This window comes from Pseudovirgaria hyperparasitica (genome assembly GCF_010093815.1).
Source record: "Pseudovirgaria hyperparasitica strain CBS 121739 unplaced genomic scaffold EJ05scaffold_15, whole genome shotgun sequence".
Taxonomy (NCBI): domain Eukaryota; kingdom Fungi; phylum Ascomycota; class Dothideomycetes; order Acrospermales; family Acrospermaceae; genus Pseudovirgaria; species Pseudovirgaria hyperparasitica.
The window spans coordinates 669,739-697,299 of NW_022985563.1; the positions used below are offsets into that span (position 1 = coordinate 669,739).

The 27,561-nt window shown below is 48.0% G+C and overlaps 9 protein-coding genes across 9 annotated transcripts; 4 read left to right on the forward strand and 5 right to left on the reverse strand.

The window, feature by feature from the left end:
• Positions 1 to 1,813: 1,813 nt before the first annotated feature.
• On the reverse strand, positions 1,814 to 2,722 carry EJ05DRAFT_137338 (uncharacterized protein). The gene is made up of 2 exons (XM_033739196.1): positions 2,264 to 2,722; positions 1,814 to 2,184 (listed from the first exon to the last, which is right to left on the reverse strand). The coding sequence occupies exons 1-2, from the start codon at positions 2,575 to 2,577 to the stop codon at positions 2,070 to 2,072; spliced, it is 429 nt and encodes a 142-aa protein (XP_033597344.1). The 5' UTR covers positions 2,578 to 2,722; the 3' UTR covers positions 1,814 to 2,069.
• A 5,150-nt stretch (positions 2,723 to 7,872) lies between these two features.
• On the forward strand, positions 7,873 to 9,410 carry EJ05DRAFT_494356 (uncharacterized protein; the record flags this gene model as incomplete). The annotated part of the gene is made up of 3 exons (XM_033746189.1): positions 7,873 to 8,365; positions 8,417 to 8,556; positions 8,613 to 9,410. The coding sequence occupies 3 exons, from the start codon at positions 7,873 to 7,875 to the stop codon at positions 9,408 to 9,410; spliced, it is 1,431 nt and encodes a 476-aa protein (XP_033597345.1).
• A 1,028-nt stretch (positions 9,411 to 10,438) lies between these two features.
• On the forward strand, positions 10,439 to 12,327 carry EJ05DRAFT_494357 (ENTH-domain-containing protein; the record flags this gene model as incomplete). Its single annotated transcript, XM_033746190.1, has 4 exons — positions 10,439 to 10,511; positions 10,561 to 10,630; positions 10,684 to 10,904; positions 10,955 to 12,327. 4 exons carry the CDS (start codon positions 10,439 to 10,441, stop codon positions 12,325 to 12,327), a joined length of 1,737 nt encoding a protein of 578 aa, XP_033597346.1.
• A 2,234-nt stretch (positions 12,328 to 14,561) lies between these two features.
• EJ05DRAFT_503839 (uncharacterized protein) lies at positions 14,562 to 15,806 on the reverse strand (the record flags this gene model as incomplete). Its single annotated transcript, XM_033747484.1, has 1 exon — positions 14,562 to 15,806. The coding sequence occupies one exon, from the start codon at positions 15,804 to 15,806 to the stop codon at positions 14,562 to 14,564; it is 1,245 nt and encodes a 414-aa protein (XP_033597347.1).
• A 2,375-nt stretch (positions 15,807 to 18,181) lies between these two features.
• On the reverse strand, positions 18,182 to 19,564 carry EJ05DRAFT_489032 (uncharacterized protein; the record flags this gene model as incomplete). Its single annotated transcript, XM_033745760.1, has 1 exon — positions 18,182 to 19,564. One exon carries the CDS (start codon positions 19,562 to 19,564, stop codon positions 18,182 to 18,184), a length of 1,383 nt encoding a protein of 460 aa, XP_033597348.1.
• A 1,005-nt stretch (positions 19,565 to 20,569) lies between these two features.
• EJ05DRAFT_137480 (uncharacterized protein) lies at positions 20,570 to 21,793 on the forward strand. Its single transcript, XM_033739197.1, has 2 exons — positions 20,570 to 20,608; positions 20,671 to 21,793. The coding sequence occupies exon 2, from the start codon at positions 20,691 to 20,693 to the stop codon at positions 21,576 to 21,578; it is 888 nt and encodes a 295-aa protein (XP_033597349.1). The 5' UTR covers positions 20,570 to 20,608; positions 20,671 to 20,690; the 3' UTR covers positions 21,579 to 21,793.
• EJ05DRAFT_540941 (uncharacterized protein) lies at positions 21,754 to 23,636 on the reverse strand. The gene is made up of 2 exons (XM_033749634.1): positions 23,069 to 23,636; positions 21,754 to 22,976 (listed from the first exon to the last, which is right to left on the reverse strand). Exons 1-2 carry the CDS (start codon positions 23,276 to 23,278, stop codon positions 22,008 to 22,010), a joined length of 1,179 nt encoding a protein of 392 aa, XP_033597350.1. The 5' UTR covers positions 23,279 to 23,636; the 3' UTR covers positions 21,754 to 22,007.
• A 233-nt stretch (positions 23,637 to 23,869) lies between these two features.
• On the forward strand, positions 23,870 to 24,919 carry EJ05DRAFT_503843 (uncharacterized protein; the record flags this gene model as incomplete). Its single annotated transcript, XM_033747485.1, has 2 exons — positions 23,870 to 24,784; positions 24,836 to 24,919. The coding sequence occupies 2 exons, from the start codon at positions 23,870 to 23,872 to the stop codon at positions 24,917 to 24,919; spliced, it is 999 nt and encodes a 332-aa protein (XP_033597351.1).
• Positions 24,920 to 25,450: 531 nt separating this feature from the next.
• EJ05DRAFT_513812 (pectate lyase) lies at positions 25,451 to 26,409 on the reverse strand (the record flags this gene model as incomplete). Its single annotated transcript, XM_033748471.1, has 4 exons — positions 25,451 to 25,971; positions 26,021 to 26,128; positions 26,184 to 26,213; positions 26,265 to 26,409. The coding sequence occupies 4 exons, from the start codon at positions 26,407 to 26,409 to the stop codon at positions 25,451 to 25,453; spliced, it is 804 nt and encodes a 267-aa protein (XP_033597352.1).
• Between the last annotated feature and the right edge of the window lie 1,152 nt (positions 26,410 to 27,561).

Sequence of the window (27,561 nt, forward strand, 5' to 3'; positions counted from 1 at the left end):
AGAAAGAAAGAAAGAAAGAAAGAAAGAAAGAAAGAAAGAAAGAAAGAAAGAAAGAAAGAAAGAAAGAAAGAAAGAAAGAAAGAAAGAAAGAAAGAAAGGAGAAGGAGACGAGCCCAAGAAAACGACGTTGTTACTATACTACACTGGCGTATCCCGGCATGAATTTCACATAATCGTTTGTTCGTCATGTCGTGTGAATGAGTCCCTGTATACATACAAGTCTACCCGACGTTTAACCCAGGACAATACCGTAGCCAGTATACTATGGTAAGCCAAATGAACTTTTCGAAAATTCCGGAAAAGGACATGAAACCTATATTAAGTACCCACCGCAAAGTGTACCCTTCGCAGCCAACGCACCAAGCACATCAATCATATGCCCCTCCCCACCACCAGCATGTATCCAAACGAAGCATTACTTATCAACACACACGCGTGCACGCCATGATGATAAAGCGGTATAACATGATGCGGGGATGACACTGGGCATATGCTTGGAGCGGCGAGAAGGGCCAAAACGTTGTGATATACACATGGATATATACAACTATAAAATAAATCTGTGCGGTATCAAACATGCATAAAACAGAAGTCCTTGTTGAGGTCAGTTGCTAGAGAAGGATAAGACCGTGGCGATTGATGCTGGATCTGTACTTTGAGATTGGGGTGAGGAGATAGGGAGTTTGGGGTGGGATGTGAGATGGTACATGGCGATACAGTATGGTTGTTTGGGAAGGTGGAAATGTTACTTTCTCTTAATTCAACCTCATTTTGGCAGACTATGTATGTGCTCACGACAGAAATCCAAATTACTCATCTGTGATGGCGTGTCTGGTGTCCCTATATATACATTACTATTTCAAATATATATGTGTGTGTGAAGCCTATGTGCCAGGTATGAGTGCTTGAAGGGACATGGATACGTACTTCGAGGGCAAATATATCGATAAGGATTCAAAAATAGATACGTATAAATTAACATCACGTTTCGTGGAGGCCGGTAATAACGAAATGAACGATATTAAAGGGATTTAATTCAACTGGAGGTAGACAGGGTTTGGGATATGAGACTACGATTGGGACATAAATGATTTGATAAGATTGACGGAGGGTGTGCTGTGATATTTATTTAGAGCTCATGTTCGTACTTTATCGTTGAGTCTGCTCTGTTATCTGCTCTAATTGAACCAGACCTCTGGCATTCCGCGTGATGGTTGGTGAAGTGTAGTGCCTATCGAATGCTATGTTATGTTGAAAGGCCTGGAGTGCTGGTGGTAAGTATTGCTACTGAGTCTGCTACTGGGACTAACGTGAGAGGCGAACAGTCTGGAGGCGAAGATGCTTTAAGGATTGAAGGGTTAGATAGACAGGAGCGTGTTGCGTAGTGGGATAAGTGGGAAGGGTGCTTTCATGGGGATTTTCAATCGGCCCGTTCGCCAGAACTAGATGTACGTATTTGCGCGAAAGCAAGTATGTGTGGTTAGGAGGATGTATTTTGGAGAAGGGCGTGCCAGTGGCGTGATTCACCAGATGAGTCCCCCTTTTTAAGGCGTGCATAGTGCATGGCCAGCTGCAACCACATCCGTGTGCTTGTACACGATTAGCAGAGGTAAGCCGTTTCGACAATGCCGCTCATCTCTATACATGGTTGTTGCTGCTGCTGATCATCATTATATACAACGCCTTGCGACGGAACGCAGAGGACATGGAACACGATGGCCATTCTGACGACGCGGAGCTCAGAATCCGTACCCTTTGCATGTCGATGCAGCCAACATCCTGTTTCTGAATCAAGTAGAGTTGGTATTGACGGAAGAAAGTATGTCGCCAGTGGGAGGAAGTTGTGGTATTTATAGATTAGTACCAGCGTACGTGCCCACAAGAAAAATGCGGCGTTGTGAACGAGCCCGGGATGTACGCATGACGTGCAGGACACATTAGAGCTCTCCACACGAAATTAACAACAAAAGATGGAAACGGGGAAAGCGAGAAGGCGTGAATGAAGGACCCTGGTTACATGATGCCTCTCCAAAGGATGGCTCGTCAAATTATGCCTCTCCGCGCAACTTTCACAGAGGCCAGATATGTAGAAGTGAAGAAGGAAGACGTGAAACTGCCGTGATTCGCGGGGAATGTTCTCGTCCTCTAGTCGGTGCTATTACTCCATAGTATAGGTAGCCGTGACTATGGATATCATCCGATTACCTATATCAGCCTCAAATAGAAATATAAAGGGCCGAAGTCGTGCGCTCTGGAAACTCACTATCTAGCCGAACTGCTCGGGCCGTATATCCTGGCATCATCCTGGCGTGGCCGGGTAGGATAGCAGTTGCTATTAAGAAGACGATGTTGATGACAATGAGTTTGACGTTCTAATAGCCATCCTGGCTGGTCCTGGCGGTCCTTGCTGTTCTGCCGGCGATGGTCAACACCACGGTGGTAGCGGGAGCGCCGGTAAGCAGCCACCACGCAGGACGGTCCCGATCCATCGAACACAGACCCAGGACAACAGCAGCACACGACAGCAGCACACAACAGCCCAAGCGATGTCTGGAACGACTGTATTACAAACGTCATGCGCCATACTGGGAAAATGTGGAACAGGAGCCAACAACCGCTGTCCAGGTCTGCCCAGCAGCGAGGTGAAAAATCTCACACAAATGGTGAGGGATTTAGCACGCATGTACCTTGCGATGATCACTCCGTACAGGCTGCACAGTGGAACTTGTTCTGCAGCGATGACAGGCCTTTCTTGTTGGCGCCATGAGCCAATGTGCTGTCGCCGATGAGGTGCTGTTCGCATCGATGCGCCTCAGCTCAGCGCTGGCGGCAGTTCCTTAATGGCCCGTGTTCTGGGAGCAGTGTGGCTAGATAGACTCCCCGGATTTAGGTCTGCTCACAGACATGAAAATAGAAGCACAGATTAAAGGACTGGTCGGTGGTCGGCGCAAGATGATGGTTATGATCATACTGGAGACGTTGTGTCGAAAGGCAAGTTGGTGTAGGCAGGACGAGAAACTGAGCGCGTGAAGCCGAACCACATGACTTGACAGAATCAACGAGGTTATTGATGCATCGACTGGCTTAACAAATATCATCTTGACGATGATCATGATATCTGGGGCAAAGTCGGAAAACACTCCGATACTTTCAAGGTAAGACTGTGGCTACTGCTGCGGCATAAACCGTGGGAAGAACAGAGCAGAGCAGAGCAGAGACGCGGTTCAACGCCCACCCAGGCGGTTTCTGGGACGGCGTTTTGGTATACGGCTTGCCGGCAAGGCTCTGGCTCTGGTTCTAGCTCCAGAATGCAAAGCAAAGGTATTCATAGTACAAAACGTGGGCTACGGTACAACAGTGTTACTATTCTTAGGGTGTAATTGACGGAGTTTGCTAGTATTTAGAGGCGAGTCGTGTGGTGTATACGCGGCGCCAGTGCCGCAGGTCCCAACCAAGTCCACTCGTCCACTCAGTCACTCATCTCCGCGTCCACTCAACAGACTTGCTAGCCTGCTGCAACTCGCGCCAGGCATCTCGCTCCTACCTGGCATGAAAAGTCACAAGGAGGAGCCAGAGCCGGAGATGGAAGCCTTCTAGAAAATTAAGTTTGGGCGCGTGGATCGCCGAAAGCCCATGGTTTCACGACACCCAAAAGGGAAACCTTCTAGAAGACTTCGTTGGTTGCGCACGGCCCGATTGTCGCGGCATTTCAGAAATTGCGCCCCCTGGACGCCCCAGCCCCGTGTTTGTCCATCGGTCGTATGTGTAATATGCAACATGCAGGCGTCTCGTATACGGTATGGTATCCTTGAGTATGTGTCAACTTCTGTATTATCCTGATACGTCTCATTCAGTTGTTCAGTACTGGGAGTGGTAGGCTGTATGTGACTTGCATTTGTATGTAACGTGCAACGCATATCAACCACATACACAGCAAGTGTCTGCCTGCTGCATGTGCTGCAATGTGAACCTGCCACATAGCCCAAGCGGCACTGGCAACGGCTCCTGGCTCCTGGCTCTTGTGTCCAGTGGAAGACCGCCAGCGCTGATACCACAGCTTGATACAACTCCAAGCTCTCACTCCCCCCCCCCCCAACAAAACATACTGAGCTTAGGCCTGCCTCCACGAACGTGAGTGGGAAAGCAATCACCAAAGCTATGATGATCATGACTTCATGTTTGTGTCCACGGCTTGCTGCCTCCGATTCATCTGCATATGAGCAGTCGGAAGGGAATCAAAGGAAGGAGAATTGAGGCTGCATACTACCGAGTCACGCGCGTAGTCGATATGCGTCGTATCTGGAATTAAACTTCCACCGTTCAGAGCGCCTGTCAAATAGCAAGCACGGAGATGAGCCACCTAAGCTCCCGCGAAATGACCATCTTCGCCAGTCTTGTGCCAATCTCTGGCGCTACGTATAGATCTTTCTAGCGTTACTGAAATGATAATACTTGGCTGTTGGTTCCAAGAAGGTGCAGTTGCAATCCAGTCGATGCGGCTACGTGGAGAGTCCTGTTGTGTGTCGTGTCGTGTTGTGTTTATACATCGATCTACGGGTCGCTTACCGCATGCATGGCGAGTGCCCAAGGCGATCTGCGTTTTCCAGAAGTTCTGCATCCCGACATAATATATTAGACTCGCCATTCGGTTTAGTGAGTCTTCAACCCGTGCCTATTATTTCTCTATTTGCCCGGTAGCCTCGAGGTCTCTATCAAACTCGACAAATAAACTTTTGATATCTGGAAAATCTAAAAATAACAAGCCGGCGCCCAAGAGTCCGAGCGTCAGCCGCGGTAAGGGGCAAGCAATTAGGGCGTCTAGTGGCATCAAGTGATATGATCAATTCTATACGTACCACGTAGAAGCAGGATGGTGGGCATCCCGATCTGGATTGATGTCATGACAGTTATGCCGATTAACTTAAATGACATCCATTTGTTTCCTCCCCGGGCACGGACTCGCGAGGCCCAGCGACAAATGATCAGGCCGGGCCCCTTGCCGAAACCCTAGCGTGGCGTCTCCCAGAGAAATCTCAAACAAAAGTGTAATATGGGTGGAGTGGGGACATGCTTCTCTGCCGGCGCCGGTCCGGTTCATGCTGCCACTGGTGACATGACATGGACGACGTTTCGGCACACTCTGTCGACAGTCTCAACTGTCTATTGCTCACAAAACCTGTGAGCCTCCAGACTGGTGCGTCTACATGCAAGTAGCAACATGGGCAAAAGTTTTATCTCCCATGCCATCCACACGGAAGGCAGTGATTTGCGCGCTGCCGAGTGTCTCCGAGTGACAGCGAATAGCGAATCGTAGCTGGATGGTGTCCTCTCGAGTGTACTGCCGAATAGATTGAGGTAAAATGTATTTACCGCACTGCATCAGGTGAGAAGAGAGTGAGCGGTGTACACTATACATAGTACGACGCGGACAAGTGTTAGTAGGTTGTTTACTATCTTTGTAGTAGATACATGCCATGCCCAAGCGTATCGCACGCCCATGATGATGCCAGTGTCAAAGGGTCTGTTGGTCTGCGACGACGGGACCTATTGGAGGACTGTAGTACATACTCACAGTTTAGAACCTGGGTGTGGTGGTCTCAGCGTGATTTTAGAAACCTTCCTGCATCCTTCTAGCGCGCTTCTAAACGTGGTCATAGCAATTCCCCCAAGGGCTCTTCTTGCTTGGGTATACCTATCTAGGTACCCACGTACCTACCTCCTACCCCATCCTCCTGCAGCGCCGCGCGAAGGAGGTGCATCTCAACTATGGCCAATGTGGATAGTCCAGCCTCTCATTACGTGTTGATTAATATGCTGGAGACCTGGACGGGACAGCGATACTGCAGCGCGCATACGGCCTTGAGCAGTCTTGGTCAGCCGGCTCCTTCCATCGGTGTTCATTCGCCAGGTGTGTATATATATGTGTGTTGTGTGAAAGACGATTGCTATGGGCGCAGGAGTGCTTCAGCACAGACAGAAACCCCCTTGCCCCCCCCTCCCTGGTAAGCCTTTTCTCGTCGCGACGGCACTCTCTAAAACGGCTGCAAGGATGGCTTGCCCATAGTGTAGAGCCATTGTTTCTAGCCGCCATCAGCCACCATGATGCTGCAATCTCATCTTGACTGTCCTCTCCGCCTGTGATCTACTTAACGAAAGCCTCTGCCACCCTGGCTTGCGCTGTGACTTCTCGTTGTTACACGTACCAACATCTTCTGCCTTGGACACGCTGACGACTGAGCGTGGATCTTTGCCATATCTGCCAGCTTCGCCATCTCCAACTTCCTGGGTAACCTTTGTGTACACAACTACGCAGCCATATATCGTTTGTGTGCAGTCGGGCATCAGCCATCCCTTACGCCCATTGAAATTGACTACTCAAAAGTCGACTGTGCCAGCCGGGGAACTGGCATCGCATAAATGTAAGTCGTCTTATAGAAGACTACGACCCTGCACGTAGCCGTCTTGTCTGGCGCTCACTGTGTTGATTAGCTTTCAGCCCTAAGTCTTTTCCGACCCGTCCGGGAGGCTGAGTCTTCTAAAAACAACTCCCGCATACAAAGCGCCTACTAAACGTAGCTACCACGAAGAACTTCAGCAAGAAAAAGAGGTGTGAGCAATCGTCGCTTTTTCACCACCATCGGAAAACGCCCGTGACGGACAGTCATCTCCGAAAACACAGGTCCGAGGAAACAGCTACACCCTTCAGGACGAACGGCTGGCCTGAGCTTGCTCAAAGACGGAACTGCAGAGTCACACGAGAATTCTGAAGGTGCCTCGAATCACTAGACCGTGCAGGAATTGGTGAGCCACAAAGAAGCCAGACTATATATTATTCTCCGACAAGCGCAGGAACCCGGACTGGAGCAGTTTGGCAGGACACACAGGACACAAAACAGATCGAGAGTTTCCATCGGGGAAAAAGGCAGCATACTCCAAAGTGACATATACGCCGCGATCAGCCAGCAGATTGAGTAGAAAGCGTATTCAGTGATAAAATCACGACAGAAATCTTGGGTGTGGGATCGAGGAATTCCAGCTCTCAAGCTAAAATACAAACTCCACTAGCTTCATTGACAACGTCGCTTTGCCCGCAGGGGAGAGCAAAAAAACAGAAGAATCCTTCCTAGCCGATCATTCCACGTTCGGCCTAGCGGGCTTGGCATTAACGCGACTCTTCGCTCTGCAGTGCCCGACAAAAGTACCCACGTACTTTCTCTCGTCGAATCTTCGTCACTCTCTACTCACCGTCACTTCTCTCGTGTCTTTGTTTCTTTCTCTTCGCGGCCTCTCTTGCTCTGACCCCTTCACTATTTCCATCGAAGAAAGGTATGTCGCCTCTTGCCCTACCCTTCCGTCCTTCTCCGACCGCTCTTGTCTCTCGCGTCAGCCTCTAGCTCACAGAAGCGCCTCCTTTTCGCCTGCTGGCTGGCTGCGAGAGACGTCAGCATCTACGCCTGGCACCTGCAGAAACATACATTCCTCATCTCTCACATTCTCTATTCCACTCAACACCAACACATATTCTTTGGGCTCTTGCGGCCGTTGCTGACTTGGGTCCCTGATAGTTGGAACATTCCTCAGCATTGACCCTCGAGCGATCCGGCACTTCCAGCTCTATACTGTGACGTTTGGACCCTTCACCCTCCAACGGTCGTTCAAACCACCGTTCGAGTCTGCACGCGACGTCAACCCGCCTACCACTTCACATTACGCTCGCATATGCGAGTTGTAGTACCTGAGGGGTCTCTCGTGTCTACATCCCATACCTCTAGTGGTGCGCATCCTCCTTTTCAGGTTTCTTGGAGCCCGAGATTTACCTCGAATATTCCACTCCTGTCTTCCAGCGAAGACCACTCCGCTCCTCATACGATGATGCAACTTGGAACCATACTGAACACTAAACTGAACGCCATAGCAGGTCGACAAATGTCCTACGAAATGCAACACACAATGCAGCACGAGCTCCAGCAACAGCCGCAATTTGCACCAGCTCCATACATCAACGGGCGGATAAAATCCGAAAACAACTCTGAACGAGGCGTTTCACCACATCCATCAGATCATTCTTCGCGTTATTCTTCCCAGGCACCGCAGCCGCTGCAGTCCTACCCACAACCCATGACCAGCAACATGGCGAATGGTATTCATCGATACCCGTCTCCCACACACATGCAGAGCTCAATGCCGATGCTCAACAACTATGGTATACCAAATCCTCCCGATAACGGATATGCCCAACAAGCACAACAAGAGTCGCAAGGGCAAACGCCTGGACGGTCTGAAAACCCCCAAGGTCCCCCAAAAGCCTTTTCTTGCTCAACTTGTGGGAAAGGATTCGCGAGACGTAGTGACTTGGCTCGTCATGGTGAGTTATCATCACCGCCAAGAACTTGCACACATTTTAACACAACAATAGAACGTATTCACAGCGGTGTAAGGCCCCATGTGTGTGACTATCCTGGCTGTGGAAAACAATTTATTCAACGATCTGCGTTGACTGTCCACCAACGTGTCCACACTGGCGAGAAGCCTCACATGTGCGAGAGATGTGGCAAGGTAAGCGGTGCGCGACTTGAGGCCTAGGCTCAAATACTGACTCGGTTATTTCACAGCCCTTCAGCGATTCCAGCTCCCTAGCAAGACATCGACGAATTCACTCTGGGAAGCGGCCTTATAAATGTCCGTACGCCGATTGCCAAAAAACTTTCACCCGTCGTACTACCCTCACTCGCCATCAAAACCACCACACCGGCACTGTTGAGGAAGCAGCCGCTGCAACGGCCGCTGCATTAGCGTCTCGCCAGTCTGCTCCCAGTCGATCAACACGTTCCGATGTCGATGACTACTCTGAAACGCATTCGCCAATGCCAACGCCTTCGCCTCATGAGAGGCCGATGTCCATGTCACCTGCTGCTGGAATGCCTGCGGTACCACAGATGCATAGGCAAGCCTCCGACTACAACTATATGGGTAATATGAATGTGCCGCCGCACCTCAGGAACGAGATGCCTCAACAGAGCCCGCGCGCTTCCCCATCTCTAGCACAGTCCTATGCTTCTGGCATGGCGCCCCAACCTCGAGTCACTTCTCACCCAACTGCCTTCAACCCTCCACCTATTCTAGAACCTCCAGCCACCTCAAACAATCATCAAGCTGGCAGCGCGAATGCTAGTCCCCATATGGGAACCATGGGATGGCAATCACCAGGACATCAATCAATGGCCTCACCTGGTGCCGGAGAGTCGTATGTCTACCCCGAGCACGCATACCAGCCGCACGCCCAAAACCAAAACATGTATTATAACAGCAACAATAACATCCGCCGACCAAACAGCACAGAGCCGGACCACCAATATGACCCGCGCCAGCAACGAATGCCTAACGATATGTGGGCGCCACCTGTTCAGTAAATATGACGAGTTCCATCCATTTTGTTCCTGTTTCATTAGGTGGTAATTGGGTCCAGAGGTTTACGCTATACCCTAGACACACGATTGTGAATTTCGATCGCACTTGCGCTACTCCGCGTTTTCCTTTATTGATAACAGATTCTAGCATCTGCAACTGTACCAATGTAGCTTCTTTTGTTTTCCCTAGGTACTCTTTTTGTTTGCACGCTGTGTTCGTGCCATTGCTTTCTGGGAGTTGGTCACACCTGCTGGAGCCCCAGTTACTACCTTGCCTGTATTAATGTGCTGGCGTCGGACAACAAGGTGGGCAGCAGGCGTCTCGGCTCTGAGGTACAGCATGATGTGGGAATCAAGGACAATTTTTTCTGTTTTCTGATAGACTGGGGCCAAAAATGTAATCATCACCTGCTCCGTTAACGCGTTGATCTATCGCCAGACCCAAAGTTAGAAAGTGGCCGTGACTGTACACGCATGTACTCTATAATGTCTAATTATGTGGTTTTATGTTACAACGCAACCCATGTCTCTTCGGTGAGTCACGTGAACAGGAGCCCAAGTGATATCGAAACTTGCCGCAGACCGTGCTCCGAAGTAGACTAGCTCGTTTGACGCGAGGCTGTATGGGTCCTTGGTCGGTCCCAAGCAATCCCGCCAACATGCGCCCAAAAGCCCAGAAGCCATTACGACTCCTCTATTCGCCTTCACACGGCCAACCATTTCCTCTTTGCCATCTTCCAACTTCCTTCACCGTCGCCATTGTAACACGATCTCCTGCGCATACCTGCGACTACCACGAAGCGATCACTGTCTATTTCACCCTCACTCGCTTCGTCCGCTAGAACACTCGCCTCACCAGCCACAACGGAGCGGATCCGGAGCTCGAATCATTAGCCAAAGGACTAAATCCGAATTCGCTGGGCTCTCTGCCTCTATTTAGCCTTGTCTTCATAGAGCTGTGATCAGACCTCCATCAGATAATTTACATCACCGCATAGTAGGATCTAGACGCCCTATCAGACCTACGCACTATGTCTGGCGCTTTGAGAAGCATAAAGAATGTCACGAAAGGATACTCCTCAGTAGAAGTAAAGGTTCGCAATGGTATGAAATATCTTTCACGACTTGCCGACAGCCCAACTGACGGTATCAGCTACAAGCAACGATCCGTGGGGCCCTCCGGGTTCTGACATGGCCGAAATTGCCTCGATGACCTTCAATAGGTTTGTATCTCTTGCAAGTAGAAAGACTAACCTCCCAGCTGATACCGTTATAGCAACACCGATTTCTACCAAATCATGGACATGCTAGACAAAAGATTGAACGACAAGGGCAAGAACTGGCGACATGTGCTCAAATCCCTCAAGGTACTCGACTATTGTCTACACGAGGGCTCCGAGCTCGTGGTGACCTGGGCTCGCAAAAACATATATATAATCAAAACGCTGCGTGAGTTCATCTACATCGATGAAGAGGGTCGCGACGTCGGTGCCAATGGTAGGTCTGCCTCCTAAGAAGCTTGGGAAGCGTGCTAATTCACTCTTTAGTCAGACACTCGGCGAAAGAGCTCACATCACTTATCCTCGATGAAGAACGATTGCGCACGGAAAGAGCGGACCGAAAGACTTGGAAGTCGCGGGTGACCGGATTGGATGAGTATGGCCCTCCTGGAAGTCATCATCACGAGCCGCCGAAGCGACGCGAGAGGCCCAGACGGACTGACGAAGAGGATCTCGAGTACAAGCTCGCTATAGAAGCCAGTAAGAACGAGGCAGAGGAAGACCGGAAAAGGCGTGAAAGAAACGCTGGCGCGGCCGATGACGACGACGATCTTGCAAAAGCAATCAAACTCAGTAAAGAAGAGGAAGAGCTTCGGCGACGAGAGCTGGAGGAGTCGAACGCAAACTCACTCTTTGATGATACCCCGAGTCAACCTGCTGCGTCGCAACCTACCGGGTTTAATCAGGGGTACCAGCAGCAGGGAGCCGTAGATTGGTATGGAAATCCAGTAGATCAGCAGCAGTCACAGAACACTGGATTTCTTAACAACGCCTATTCCCAGCCGACCGGAATGCAAGGCCAACAAACAGGCTTTCAGAACGGTTTTGGTTATGGGTACCAGCAGTCGCAACAACCCCAACAGACAGGCTTTGACCAGTTTGCTCAGCAGAACTTCATGCAGCCTCAACAGACATCCTTCAACATGAATAATCCGTACGGACAACAGATGAATGGGGGTGGTTTTGGCCAACAAGGTTCTTTCGGACAGCAACAGCAACAGGAACAACCACAACAGCCACAAGAGCAGCAAAGCACGCTGCAAGCTGGCAGCCATAACCCCTGGTCATCAAACCAGCAACAGCAAGATTCCATGAAGCCGCAGCCCACCGGATCCAATAATCCATTCGCACCATCGTTCGGTAAGCCGCAGCAACAGCAGCAACAGCACATTCCGACACTGGGTTCCCTCCAGGAGATCCAAGAGCAAAAGACACAAACACAATTCAACAATCAAAACTTCAATCCACCCCTGTCTTTTGGCACACCACAGCAAGCACAGCCACAGAAACAAGCTCAACCTCAAGACCCGCATCACGCTCAACTCAACGCACTGCTGGCGTCGGGTGACGGCCAGGACACGTTCGGCAATACAGGAAACCTTCGTATTCCCGCACAACACACGGCACCGGGCACGTTTGTCAATTCGGCTGGAGCTGGCCTGAACCGCTTGAACGCGAACCAGACGGGCAACAATCCGTTCCTCAACTCGCAGTTCACAGGCATGCCCCAACAAACGGGTTTCACGCAAAATAGGCTGATGCCGGCGCAGACCGGGCCGGCTGGTGGTTTTGGTGGGAACAATCCGTTTGGGAGGCAGCAGGGTCAGCAGCAGCAAGGCGGGAGCTTGATAGATCTTTGAGGTTTGCGGTGCATGCGGGGGGCGTGAGGAGTGATGAATAGTGAAGGGATGGTTTGAAAGAGAACTATGCGTCAAGAGCGTGGGCCTTCCATCTGGCTGGAATATTCTATCATTGGTTGGTGGGTTGGGATTGTACAGATTGAGATTAATTTTGCCCGGATTTGGTGATCGGATTTGTGTGGCTACTACTAGAGCACACTCGCAGGAGAGAGACACAAACCCTACTACCTAACTACCTACCTACTACTTTGACTACTTAAATACCTATAGCTCTTTTTACTTTTCTTCTTGGGCTTCATTACACTATCGATGTCTCTCTCTATGCCGTTTCGATCTCATACCGAGTCGTTGTCGGTGTATTTGTGTCTCTGCCTGTCTGTGCCTGCCGTTCTGTGAGTCTGTGTCTTCCATTTGTGAATCTCACGCGTTTTCAGAGACAATTTTCTTGTCTTGTCTTGTTGTTGGGTTATGCTTGGCTGGCTCTAGTCTTGTTATTGCTCTGGGCAGACCGTTTTTTTATGGGTTGGCAGGCTGTGCATAGATATGCCTGTTTGCATGTGTGAGAGAGGGATCAGATCCTACGGAAGCTGTGTGATGTGTGTTGTGTAGGAGCCGGGGAATTCGAGACTTGTTGTGGTGGTATTGTAAGAGCTGATCTTCCGGATCAAGACAATCAGTTGAAATGATGCTCTCTACAAGCAAAACACTCTTCTTGGACACGTTTAGCTGCCTGAACAACACCTTGGACTAAGTTTCCGATGTGTGTGACTAAAGTGAATCCTTCGATAGTTTAGATGGATAGAGAAATTCCAACACTTCTTACCAGGCAGAGTCAGTAAAGACTACGATTAATTGGGCTACTCTTATATATCTAAGTTCAAGGATCTCTCCATGATTCATAAGGATAGCGAGATGCAAGCGTTCTTTACTAGGTAGAGTCACTAAGAATTACCATTAATGGCAGTCTTTTAATATATATAACTTATGTATTTTCTCTTTAACTTATATAGATAGTAACGTCCTAGTACTTCTCTTTCGATAGACTTACTACTAACTATAATTAGAGATACTATTATATTATATCTAACGGTACTAATCTCTCTAAAGCTTACATAGATAACATATTCTAAGTATTATCTACTAGATAGAACTAGTAAAGGATATAACTAAAGAAGCTACTCTAGTAGATCTAACGTATATATTTTCTTTATAGTCTAGATAGATAGTAAACTTCTAGTATTTCTTACTAAATAGATTTACTAATTACTATAATTAGATATACTATATTAATATAATTAATATAAGTAATTTCTCTATCATTTCTATAGAGAATAGAATCTAAGTATATTTCTTTAGATAGAATTACTAATTATTCTAATTATAGATACTACTCTAGTATATCTAACTTAATATTTCTCTTCTAATTTAGATAGATAATAGAACTTAAGATCTTTCTTTTCTATATAACTACTAAATATTATAATAGAAGAAGCTATTCTAAACTATCTAACTTTAATATTTCTCTTTAATCTATATAGATAGTAATAATCTTATATATCTAGCTAGAGTATTTTCTCTATAGATATTATAGATAGTTATATATTTATATATTTAGCTAGACTATTCTCTCTATACTTTATATAGATATTACTAATATATATTTAATATATAAGTAGATCTTATGTCTGGTTATATAGATAGTATAAGTAAATTATATATAAGCTTAAGAGTTGCTTTCTATCTTATATAGATAGTAGAATTTTAGATGGATAAGATTAATAGAATATTCTCTTAAGTAAATAGATAAGTAGTAACATAGCGCTTTCTAATAGTAGACTACTTTAAATTTCGGTTAACTCAAGTCTACCGTCGTAGTATAAGATAATTAAACCTAGCTATGTATGACCTATATCGATTAAGTCTAGTAACTACTTATACAGATTATAAGGACTATAAGAATATTAAAACTACTATTACGTCTAGATCTAAAGTAATATAACCCTCGTTGAAATGACGAGAATTAAAAGAGTGTCTACTGCATATATTAAGAAAGAATTCATTAGCGAGGCACATACTATGAATCGTTATTCATCACGTAGAATCTAGTAACACCGAGAAGGTTATTCAACAATTGCTTCCCCTAAACATAGGGACCAAGGACAGTCATTAGCATAGCTAAGATAGCTTCTAGTATACATTTTTGATAGTGCCATCATCATGTACCGTTGCCGGGCTCAAGTAGACATGTCATCTGCTTTTCTCTTTCTTTCCAGCTCACTAAGGAAGAGCTCGCTGGTCGCGAACTTCTCCTCCTCGTGTCTTTGGGCGGCGATGCGTAACGCTCGCATCTGTCCAATCAACCGGCGCTTCGACTTTATCTCTTCTAAGGTCATGTCCGGTGCCAGACTCAGGTATGGAATTACATACTCTGGGTAAAGCGCCATCAGCTCTGTCAAGGTTGTGCGGCTCTGATCAGTCTCTCCCATCGGGGGGTCGATGCCAAACCCCTGAGGGGCTGGGCCAGCGTCCTCTCCAAAGCCGATGTCAGGCCCAGTGTTGGTATGCTGCTCTTCGTGGACTGATCCCCGATTGGATTCATTGTGAGCTCCACTTGGAGCATTGAAGGTATTATGATTGTCAATCGTATTTCTCGCTCCATTCCAACTGTCGTCGTTGTTGTTGTTGTTACTCCTATTTTTATTGTTTCTCGGAGCTTCGATGCCGTGAAGAGGGAGCGGTGCTTCTTGTACATTGCTACGTGGGGGACTGAAGCTGACTTGCCGTATTGGGTACCCAGAATCTATATACTGGATTTCGGGTTGGGAAGAATCGTTGCCTGTGAAATTTCGAGGGGACGATACGGTCGATGATTGCATCATGTGTCCTAGAGGTCTGGTCACGCCGCTGCCTTGAGGTCTTTTACCATCTCTTTGACTTTTGATAGTACTGTTATGCCGTTTGAGGCTTTCGTGAAGAGTCGGAAGATTCTTGAAGTCGGACAGAGCTTTGTCCACGTGAACTGCTTGTATGCCGAGATAAACCCCTTCTTGATGCTTTTCGGAAGGTAATGAACCATCACTCTGTGCCTTGGCTAGAACATGTTTGACAATGCCAGCTTTTGCGACGGCTGGATTGTTGATACAGCGTGATAGAACAGAGATGGCTTTACAGAAGTCCTCTGGCCATTCACCATACTCTTGGTGGACCTTTCCGTCTTTGTACGGAGCGAAGATGCCCGAGTACATTTCATGCAGTTCGGCGTGTGTCAGAGCCCAGTTCTTGCAAGCTGCTTCCTTATAGATAACAGATTGTGAGTTTGAGACTGTATTGGTGCGATCGTTATCAATATCATTGTTGAGCTGTGAGTTTTCCGCGATCGAGGGGAGAACAGGAGAATTCTGTTCAGCTTTGATCGAATCGCTTCTAGAGGCAGCCGATGACTGTGCGCGACGGCTTGATGCACGTGTAGTTCTTTTCATCTTGATAGAAAAATGGCCGTGATGTTAGAACTTGAGATAGATAAATGCAATGATTGGAGGAGGGTGAGTTTGGGGATAGTGTTTGTAAGACAGGAAAGTAGGATCTATATTGAGAAGTGTGGGTTACGGAAGCCGGCATGAGATAACCCGTGAACTTGAGTGTTTTGCCGAACAGTCTTAAGGGGTCGCTGTGTTCCTGTCTATCGGACTGTATTTAACCATGGTTTTCACATTATTCCTCGCAAACAGCTCCTTAGCTACCGGTCCTCTCTAATCATAGTTCCAAAGAGTTACACTTAAATAGTTGGGACTACGTATCACCAGCAACTTAGACATTATGGCCTTGGAGCCAAAAAAAGCAGCCATAAGTCTTGATATACTTAAAGATCCAAAGCTCGAAGTAAACATATAAGCACCGGATGGAATTTTTTGAGGCGACGGACGAGCAAGACAAAGGAGAATCTGGGTGGATATGTGATCTGCTTCCACAGAATCTCAGGAAAGATAATCTCAAAAGATTCTAGTTGATGCTAAGGATATTCTTCCAAAGCGCCTTAAAAAACTTTATGATTCTTCTAAAGTATGACAGTGGACACGAGATTATGATCCTATTAGGACAATATAGGTAGATTCAAGCCACTTTTCCCCCTTATAGTTGTGTCCTGAGCTAATGTGACATTCTTAAATGTTGTGATACCAGATGAAGTCATTGTTCATCTCTTTCAAGATCCGTGATATGCATCAAATCTAGGCTTTCTCTACGCACGTAACTGTGCAATCAACAATTGACAGTGTCATACCCCTTTCAGCCACCGAGCTATTGAAACGTTGGGGTAGAAGGATATAGTCAAGGCTTAAGGGGTTATATTAGCTGAGCATACAGATTTGCTAAGAAGAAAAGTTGAGGTGGAATCTACACGCGTCTTGTTAAGTGTAAACTGACTTGTAAGATTGTGTATGATGACTTTCTCCAATATATGTCGCCTATAATATAATAAGCTTCGTCTTGTGAATAACCATGAACTAATCTTTTGAGTATATTCTCATTTGTAATAGGCGTCGCTACAATGCGGCATTGTACATCGGAACAGTGGAGTCTGACTCTTAGATATCAGAGGTGCTATTTGGACGGTGGGTCGTCGTTAGTCTTCCCATGATTGATCCACCTACTATGTACCGATTACACCGAAAACGAGGCTCTAATATCCTGGAGCTACAACGGATATATATCGAACAAAGCATACTAAGGCAGAGCAGCTTCTCGTACCCTCCGATTCGACAATTTTAGCGGTAAAGAAACTAGACCAGCCATGGCGAACGAACCAAGGGAAAGCGAGAACGGTGAAACTCACGTGGTAGTGGTGATAGGCCTGGCAAGTACAACAGCAGAGATATCCAGCTGATCCACTATTGCGTAGAACGCACCACGATAATTAGATATTCCACTGCCAGAGCACCTCAGACGAACCGTAAGTCAATCGTCCTTCATTGCTTCTATCAAAGGCCTTCCTGACAGTCTCTCCGACCTTTCAGTAGCTCCATGAAGGAAGTCGCTAGAAAACCTTTCTCTAAAATTCGGTAGACACAAATGCTTAGTCTCGGGTGACTCCTTCTCCACCACTATTAGACGACACGAGAATCTCCTTTCATATCTTCGCAGGACCAAATTATACACACATTGACAATGATGAAGGTGGAATATACATGGCCTAAACAGCCAGCCTCACAAAATTAAAGACTATCATGTCTTTGTACCAGAAGTTCAAGATATCATCCCTGTGTTATGGCGATATAGAGATCTGACAGATATCGAGACTATAAAAGCGTTATTGATAACATGATGGCTTTCAATATTACATAACAAGTCAAAGATATGCCCGATGACCTCTCTTTGTACGAGCTTCGACCTCATTGAAAGAAAAGGATGAACATCATGTGTAGGATACCATTCTGGGTCTGGTCAGGAAGTCAGTGGGAACTATTCTAGATCAAGGTCGGATAAATCATTCTGTTATTGAAGAAGCTATCTATGTGCGTTCGTGGGGCAAAAGTCGCCTTCAACGATCTCACTACAGTACATGCTGCTCTGCTAAAGAAGGTGAGATACTACCAAGTATCTTCTAGTCTTTGTCTAGTGTGCATGTGAAAATACAATATTACATTGAACGAAACCTCGACGTCCTGCCAAAGGGGGATTACAGCAGGAAACAAAAGCAGCTTAAAGCTCGAATCAATATCGAAGTGACAAGACCTTCAACCAAGATGACAATCCGATATGAACGCCATCAATGACACAACGCCCTTCCACAGCAACCAATGCCATCAACAGTGCCTAATCTTCACCAATTTTCTTTCAACCCTCAATATACCTATGTCTATCCCTCGGCAAGTTCTTCATCCCCAGTTTCATCTCCTGCCATGCTATTATCATTGCCTTCGTCCTCCAATGCTCCAGCAATCCTCTCTCGACCCTCGAGAAAAAGTTTAGAAAGACCGAGTCGAGCCTGCTCCTCAGGGCTCTCGAATTTCGGCAAGCTCCTCATGTAGTCGATCATGAGGACCTTTGTGTTGAGATCCGTGAAACTCATGGCCGTATCAAGTGTCAGATACGGAGAGGAGAAGTGAGGGAGGAATCTCGCGAGATCTTCAAGCGTATGGAATGTGTCGTGGTTAGCAAAACGAGCATAGTACTCAGGGAGATTGTGGCTGGAAGTAGGCACAAGCTGGTTCTTGTTGGCAGTCTCAGAGCTCTGAGGGTCATGGTCGATGGAGCTGCTGGCCCTGTCATTTGAAGGTGGAGAAGTGGAGCTGTTCTCGCGCGACGCTTCAGAGCTTTCTTGCCTGTTGCTATCGATGGTGTGTTCGTCTGACTGATTCATCAGTAATTGGTCATATGGTGGAGCATGCACGTTTCCGTTCTGTAGCATTGTCTCACCGGGTTGAGTATCCGCATCTCCATGAATCATTGCCCCGTTATGGAGATGGTCAGACGTAGTAGAATCATCTGCATCTCTGATACTGAGTCCATTTTCAGAATTACCATCGTTGACATCACTGCCATGGAGGCTGCGATGTTGATTTCCCTCAGAAGCGTTGGGTCCACGACGGGTGCGGGTACGTCTGATGCTTTCGTGATATGGCTGGAGGCCGTCGTTGTCACTCAGTTCGTCGTCCCAACGCGACTTACGCTTCTGGGGCCTGGGTAAGAAAATTTCGTCTAGTTCTGTTTTGCTCTTTTGGGTAATCTCGTCCAGTAACTTGGGCTCTCTCGCAATTGTATCACAAGCTGCATCGATATCCCCTCTCTTGACACCACATTGATTTTTGTGGGAATTCTTTCCCTTGCGATCCTTTGTATGCTGGAGGACGACTATCCTTGCGATTTCCGGCAGATTCGTAGTCAATTTAGACAGAGACAAAAGACTGTGAAACAGAGTTCCCGGCCATTCATGAATGGAAGAGAAAGCTATACCATGCTGATTGACGAATACATCGTCCTTGGAGAACATAGTTCCTAGGTCTGCCACCGTGAAGTCCCAATTCAGGCAAATCTTTTGTATAATATCGACGATACGCTGTGGGTGAGCTTCTGAAACAGACTCTATGGTTATCGATGGCCTGCTGTCGCATGATTCATCGTCAGATCTATCTGGTGTTACTTTTGACGTCGAAGTGGACCTCTCGTCGCTCTTGGGAGCAGTGCTACTCATCAGAGGTGTGGACCCTCCTTCCGAGTGTTGTGGGGATGATGGATCCATCCTTGAGTAACGACAAAAATTTGATACGTAGAGGTCTATGGTGCGTATTGAGAGTATAAGAGGCGCGTGGCGGTTCTAATGTCTTGGCAACAAATTTGAAAGCTATGACGGAAGTAAACAAGACAGGGCGTGGGACGTAGGAGATCTACAGGAACTGTGTGTATTCCTTCTTTTCCTATAGGTACAGCACATAACAAAGGTGCCCACCACTACAGATCTATGTAGTATACTAGGATACACTTCACTTGTATATCAGCACGCACATGTCACTCTGCTTATAGATGAGTTCAATATCGCTGGGTGGAGGAACAGTATACTCCGAATCTGAGGAAGATGAATGCAAAATAAAGACTTACTACGAGCAGCTTCTGCAATATGGTAACATAATATCTACAATATGCGCTTATTTACAACCGGGGCGCATCCTGATAGTCCTCTTATCAATAGCACAAACTCCTCCAGACTCGAGACAAAAAGTGAGCAAACTTGCTTCGAGGTGTAGATTCCCTCAACTCTATCTTTCCGAGGGTGATATATTGCTATGATCTCCACGTTTCAAATCGTCCCGAAGACTGAAATTGTTGAGGATGAACAGTGGACTGTATCAGGCTACCCCTGAGCTATGAAAACTCACTTTGATGATTCTTGACAAGGGAAGTGGGTACTGGAAAGTTCACCCCAATGAGATCGATTATCATAGAGATGAGAAGAGCAGCTATTGGAAGACAACTGTGTTACCCAACGGAAGAGCCACTGATGAACTGTGTTCGCACTCATTATTACTTAGAGGGTAATTAGGGTCAGTGATCGATTCAAACTACAAAGTGCTTAGAAATGGATTACGAGCATAGCATTTCTAGGGAACGAGTTATAGCACGGTCGTGCACGCCGTAGTCATAGTCATGTAGATCTGTTGTCCCGGCGACCCACTTCACTCCGGAGTGTCTTATCGAGCTACAGGGTTTTCGTCTTGTCAAGTCCTTCCCTGAGCTCCACTAAACAAGTTCATACACTACCAGCCACTCTTCTCAACGACACTCTTATGTATGTAACAAGCAGTGATTATGTAAGATCTCAGCACAGTCTAGTCCTAACTTCACGTTTAGCTGCGCTCGTGTTCTCGAAGATGGCCTCTCGCCGCAAATGCAAAGATGCTACGGCCGTCCGCATCGACAACGATATCTCCGAAATATGTCGAATTTGGGGTATGACATACTTTGAGCTCGAAAGACTTCTTTCCAGCAATGGATTGAGCAACTCCAGTGGCAAACCCACGCCCAATATCAAAGACTGGGCAGTTACAATAAGCAGATATCTGAAGAGATTGGCCACTCTCGAAGCTGATCCACAAACTGCTATGGGACTCATTCTTTTCGAATCAAAGAAAAGAAATGATGATGATGCGCGTACTTTCCATGCCTTTAGGGGCATTCTTGGTGTTGACGTGGATCGTGCTGTAAAAGCTCTGGAATCTCGCAATGGTGCTGCTCATCGAGTGGGTACTATCACCCGACCCCAGGAGCGCACTACGGGCCCTACGAATGAAAACATCAATCAAGGCAATCAAAATAGCCACCAGTTGACCGCCCATCAGGCACCACTCAACTCAAACAATCGAAACGGCCAGCCGGCCATTACTGAAGGTCCTATACGCAACGCAAATGCTCGCCCAAATATTCCTAACATGGCCCCTCCTGTTGATCGCAATGGGCTTCCACCTCTCCACGACGTTTCTCTGCAGATGGCATTCAGCGAGTTTTGGCCACGTTATGCAATGCCCGCGCTAGGAATTCACGGGGCAATGACGACTAACGAGATTAACGTCAAACTTGAGTTCGTCCAGCATTTGATGGACCTGGAAAGGAGTGAGAAAGCAGTGGTACAGAAAGAGGCACAAGCAATACAGAGATTGGTGGACGCGGAAAAGCACCAGGTCACCCTCGAGAAGTTGGAGCTGAACAAGCAGTATCTGGAGGCGATCAAGAGGGAGAAGCAGATGAGGGGGGAGATGTAGAGATTGGAAGACGACGTGGCCTCGATAAATCCTATGGACATGGCGATGGTCAAGATACGTGTGCTTGCATTAGTAAGGCGAAAGGAAGCTACATCATGCTGCTTACCGCTTTGAAAACAATGTCATCATCAAGCCTCTGGCTTTTAGGGATCGGAGGCATGTTAAAGAGAGCGTGATCGGATAGTCATTAGAGTTGTAGGTAACTCGTTATGAACAATGATACTTGGCTATTGTCGAGATTGACAGTCTTGTGCTTCATGTGAAGCTACTGTAATAGCCAATGCTCTAACAGCACAAGTGCATACGAAATGGATGTGAACTACCTTATACTGCTTCACGGAATATGTCAGACGCTTAGTCTTGATCTTCCGTACCACCGCACTGTTGAGACGCGCCTGTGTCTTTCTTTGCTCTTCCGGAGCGTTAATCTCAAGTCCTTGCCATCAGATCTTGGAAACAACCCCTGGACGACCTATCTGCTCTTTGTACCTCTCTTATGGCCTCAGCATACCCCGTATCCGGGCTTTGTTGCCTTTGTATGCGCTCGTTGTACTCTTGAATCTCTTCTGACACCGGACTTTCCCTCCCACACGACGCAGTACCTCTATCAGTGCTCGATGGCTCCCCCGATTCTGTAGGTTGTAAGCTCTCCATATGCATGTTCGTCATCTTGCTCATCCTCCTGCCATCAAGCCCCTCGCCAGCAAGCGATCTTCCAAAGCTCCACCTCGAGGTACGCCGCTGCTCCTCGCGATCCCTGAACCGCGCCTCACAGATGGAGTGATCCATTGTCAGGCTGCCCATTTGTCCTAACTTGAGCGCGCGCAAGCGATCCAGTGCCGTCTTGAAATCGTCCAGCACCACACTGTCCGTTAGACACTTGAATACGAACGACAGCTTGAAAAAGGGATTGATTCCCGTTGGCATCTTATCGTCCAAAACACCTGTTACGCTCAATACATCCGGTACAATAAATACCACACTCACTACCATCGCGCTCAGCATCAACACAAATCTTGGGCTAATCCGTAGCACATCCCACGCACTCAGCTCATATCTCGCCACAATATTCCAGAACAACGCTACGGTCGTGAAGATCCACCATGGGTCACGGCATAAAGGCTCCCACGGGCGTGTGCGTAGGAATATGTTCCCCCAGCCGTGAAAATATTGAAAATTTGCAAAGATCTCGACGATCCAGTAGGGCTGGGCGAGGACGACGGTGATTATGAAGATTAGGGATGCCCAGCGCGGGAGGAAGGGCTTGATTTTCATCCAGGCGATGACATTGTGCAAGGACCAGGAGGCATTGAGGAGAATCGCCGAAACAGAAAGCCACCAGGTGTAGATGGGTGGGTGGAAGAGGATCCAGAAGCCGTGAGGAATCCCGAGGAGGAGCTTGAGTTGTGTCAGTATATGTTTTGCTCTAGCATCTTGATTGTGGTCTCCGGATAGAGGCATCGCTGCGCTGGTAAAACATTAAAGCTCACCTCCAATAGAATCAACTTATGCAACAACACCCCTTTTCGCATATTTGCTATTGTGATACAGCTCATCACTACGAGGCTCCCGACCAGAAACCCTTGAGCCCAGCCCTCGAGCAGCAATCCGTCCGGATCTGTCGGTCTGCCCACATCATTCCTCTTCTCCATCGACACACCTTCCGACTGTACAGCCTGGTCAAGTGGAAATGGCGGCATGAATGGTTTACGTGGTCGATCAAACGTGTCTTGAGAGGCTCAGGGCGGGGGTCGTCAATCCGGGGCACACACTTTTCCACTCCTTTGCGCAGCTCAAGTTGCATTACTTCCAATTCTTTACCTGACCGAACCTCGTCCTCATCACGAAGCCAGCATAGACGTTCAAAGACAAAATGCCTCGTTCCCAAGTTCCCCGCCACGCACGCAACTCAGCGGAAAAACCCTCGCCTTCGTGGGACACTATCTCCACTATAATCCGCAAAGTACACTATTGACACATGCGCATCGAATGAGCGTCACATAGCTTGCGGAGGACATGTAGCAAACGATCAATGCCGTATTGCTCAGATATCCGCTGTCGTCCGCGCATCGCTTAGAAAGCATACATGTATTAATTATACAGTACACAGTAAAGCTTACGCCAGGCTGAATTAGGCTTAGTCTTAGCTCCACCAGTTCCCGTCCCGTCCTCGGCCTGTCGTAAATTCACGTCGGCATCCGTCTCGACGACCTCTTTACGCGTCTTGATCTTCCTTCACCTCCACTCGTAACAATGACTTGAAAGGACATAGTTGTCTGTTCATTTCTATCATGTCCAAACCGATCGTCTCATTGGCGAGCCTCAGTCCAGACTTCTCCACGACTCCAATGACGTCTCAACATGCATCCGAACCAGCACCATATTGGCCCTCACCCTCAACCTCAAGCGTTCACGCCTTGACAGCCCAACCCTCCATTCCTTCGCACAATCGCAAAGATGTTTTTCCACTCATGGAGCTACCCGCCGAGCTGCGCATCCTCATATACCGGATGTGCCTCAAGCGTAACCACCCAATTCACCTCCACATGCCCTTACCGGAACCACCCCCACCCGATAGAGAAATCTCAGTCTTCGATTCTGAAGGCGAAGAAGAACCAACTTGGGCACAACCGGCGCTTAGGACGCACATGCGGGTAACACGAAGTCAGAGGACCCAGGTCCATGTAACGAACCCTCGACTTACCGCCGAGCGCCCTAGTACATGCGGCCGCGACCGTGACGATAACCTAAACTGCGACCCTCTAGTTACTGCAATCTTGCGCATCAGCAAGCAGGTCCATCATGAAGCACGACCCGTGCTGTATGGAGACAACGAATTCGTCGTCGGGCTTGACAGTGCTTTACATACGCTATCACGCCTGCATCAGCGCAGCAGGAGCTTGATCAAAGTTCTCATCATCTCGATCAACAGCCATCATGATATCTTGGAAGGCTTCGCGGATCTTATACGGATGGGCATGCGGTATTGCTGGGGGTTGGAAATACTACGCTTGAAACTCACGACCGCCTTTCCCGAAATGGATCATACTGTAGCATTGTCTGGGCCGAGCTGTGTGTACGCGAATGCATTTCATATCTTGCGCTGGCTGCCCAAACCATGCAAGGTCCGCTTGGAGGGTCGGGTCCCCGAAGTGATTGAGCGGATTGTTCGGGAGAACGAGAGGAGCGCCGAGACTTTGGATGAGGTGAGCGAATGAAAGATCCATGGATGTTCGTATGACACTAACGCTGAGCAGCACGCATACCAGAAACGCCAACATCAGATGCCTGAGAAGGGAACGGTTACCAACAGCTACACGCCCAGTGAGAATGGGATATAATAGCTTGGATTCAGCGGTCTGTAACAGGGCCAAGGTTTCCGCCAAATAGGCGGTGGAGATAACGGCGATAGGAGGTGAAGACGTATCGACATGTCTTTCGCAAGCCCTCATATATATGATACTCCCTCTCCGCGCGTTCAGCTCCCGCGTCATGGTCAATTATGAAACCAAAACCTAGCAGATAACAAGTAAACATCTCCACGAATATACATGTCAATGGGACTCTGCTGCTTTGTTCCATGACTACATGGCATGGGATACTGACCATTGAATGTTATCTCGCAGTTCCATCTCTTTTAACGCGCCAGAGTCTTGGAAGCCTAACTTTTTGGTCAAGGGGTATCAGGGAGTGGACCGTAGACGACACTTAAACCCAGGACAAAGATATGATACCTATGAGCATCATTATAATGGCAATCAACAAGGGCTATGTACATTCCTGCGTCGCTATATCTACACATCACTCCTCGCCATCATACCATCGATAAACATACTCCTTATCATCACTCGTCAGTAGCATAAACCTCACCGCTAACATCCAGAGGTCTTCACCGCACTCGTCTGACATGTCTTACCATCCGGCGCACTCGCTGTCTTACTCGGCTCAGCACCACTGTCGTTACCCTTGTATAGCCAGCAAAGCGCAGAGCTCAGCACACACGAATTCGAAATGCTTGTTGTGTCGCCCTCGTTCCCGTTGATGCCGGCGATGACATCTGCTCCTGACACCTTGACGTTGGAGAATGTTGATTTGCGTGCATATTGTGTGCCACAGTTGCCGCAGCTACGGTACACTTTGCCGACGTTCGTGGCCTGACCAGAGGGTGTTAGTTCTACGAGAAGCAGCGCGATGAGGGAGGAGATACGCACGTAAAAGTTCTTGACGGCAACCGTTCCACCACCGTTGTGCTGCAGGACTTTGTCTTCTGCGTTGCGCGCGCCGCCACCGTTGACGTACGACGTCCCGGATTTCTGCTTGAATGTCGCTGCGTCCTCGCACACGTCTGTCCACCATATGTTGTTCAGCGTGCACGCGCCGAGACAGTGAACGCCTGAGGTTTGTTAGATGGATGTGTATGTTCTCAGACGGGGAGACATTACCCTCGCCGTTGTTGGGTCCGATGATGGCGTTGGACAACACAGCGCCTTCTTGGAGGAGGAATACGGCGTCCGAGTCGCCGCCCTCAGCTTGTTCGTTGCAGGTTGATGCTGTGTGGGTCAGTCTGAGACTTGAGTTCTGGTATATATCTGTTGCAGAGCTTACGGTTGCGGTCCCATTGCTTCATGCCTCCGTCTGGACTTCTGTGAGTAGTTTACTTGTAGGAGAAATGTGAGAGTAATATACCGAAGCTTGCTCCAGCTGCAACAGTCTTGACAGCGGCAAGGTTCGTCGTTCCAGATGGGGACGGAAAGGTAGTCTGCAGGCCGGTGTTTGTCGTCGCCGCCAAAGCAGTTGACACAAGAGCCACGAGGAAAATAGCAGGAGTCATAGCGAAGAACGAAAAAGTCTCTTCCTGATCTAATTAGTATTGTCAAGCTTCCAATGTGTATAACCATCCGACTCCTGGAAATGCATCCTCTCTTAAATACACTCTCTCCATAACCCAAAAAGCGCACTATTTAGTATGAATCCCACAACTAATAACACCTTATGACAAAAATTCCAATCCATATTTTTCCGCCTCATCTATCCACCAATACCACCATCAATATCAAACCAAACCATATCCACATCTCTCACAGGCGCCTCAGCCGGTCTTCACGCCCAAACAAATTCCCACTGTGCTAGTGCGCACTATCACCGTCCATTATACCCGCAACGCCGCTCTTATAACCCCCTTAGCCTCTGCTACCTATACACAATATACCACACACACACACACACACCCACCCCCTGGCTCACTATTGGACGGACGCCACTACCCCGGATTTTCCGATTCGCGACACCGTCAGCATCTTTGCTTCGCAGATAGATAATAGATTGGCCCCCGTGGCACGCCCGCGGGCCACAGGGGGAAAGGGGGAAAGAGCACCGGACGAGAAATCTGGGGTAATTTGTGCTGCTGCTTTTGTGGCTATGTTGCGCGGTGTCGCACTGCGTCAAGTTGCGGTGCGTTGTACTGCGTCAGCAGACGTGTGTGGGGAGTAGGGCTGCGTGCTTGGCGCTCTGGATGTGTGTGTGTTTTGTATATACGTATCCCTGTCGTGTGCACGTGGAGGAGGGGGAGGGGGGTTTTTTATCTGACGTATGCCCATGGGTGGTGCATATATCATTTCCACGACGAGGCTGTTTGGAGTTTGCCGTGCTAGTAACCTAATTAGGTACAAAACTGCAGGTCTTGCAGTAGCAAACGTGCTTAGCTCGGATGTAGCTTCGGACGATATACTACAAAGCCGTTAGTCTAGCTCGTTTTGGACCCGCTGTTGGAGAGCGTTATGAGGGCTTGTTATCGACGGATAGATGCGCTAGATTGCGGCTAGAAAGGCCATTTGTGCAAGCGAGGTGGGTATGCATTTTCCAGCAATCGGATGTATTGAGTGTGTATATATATTCAGGTGTGAGTCAGGAAAGAGGTAGGTAGGCAGGCGTCCCACCGGATGATGGAGCTCGTTGTGGTTTGATGCGTGGCGAATGTGCGTTG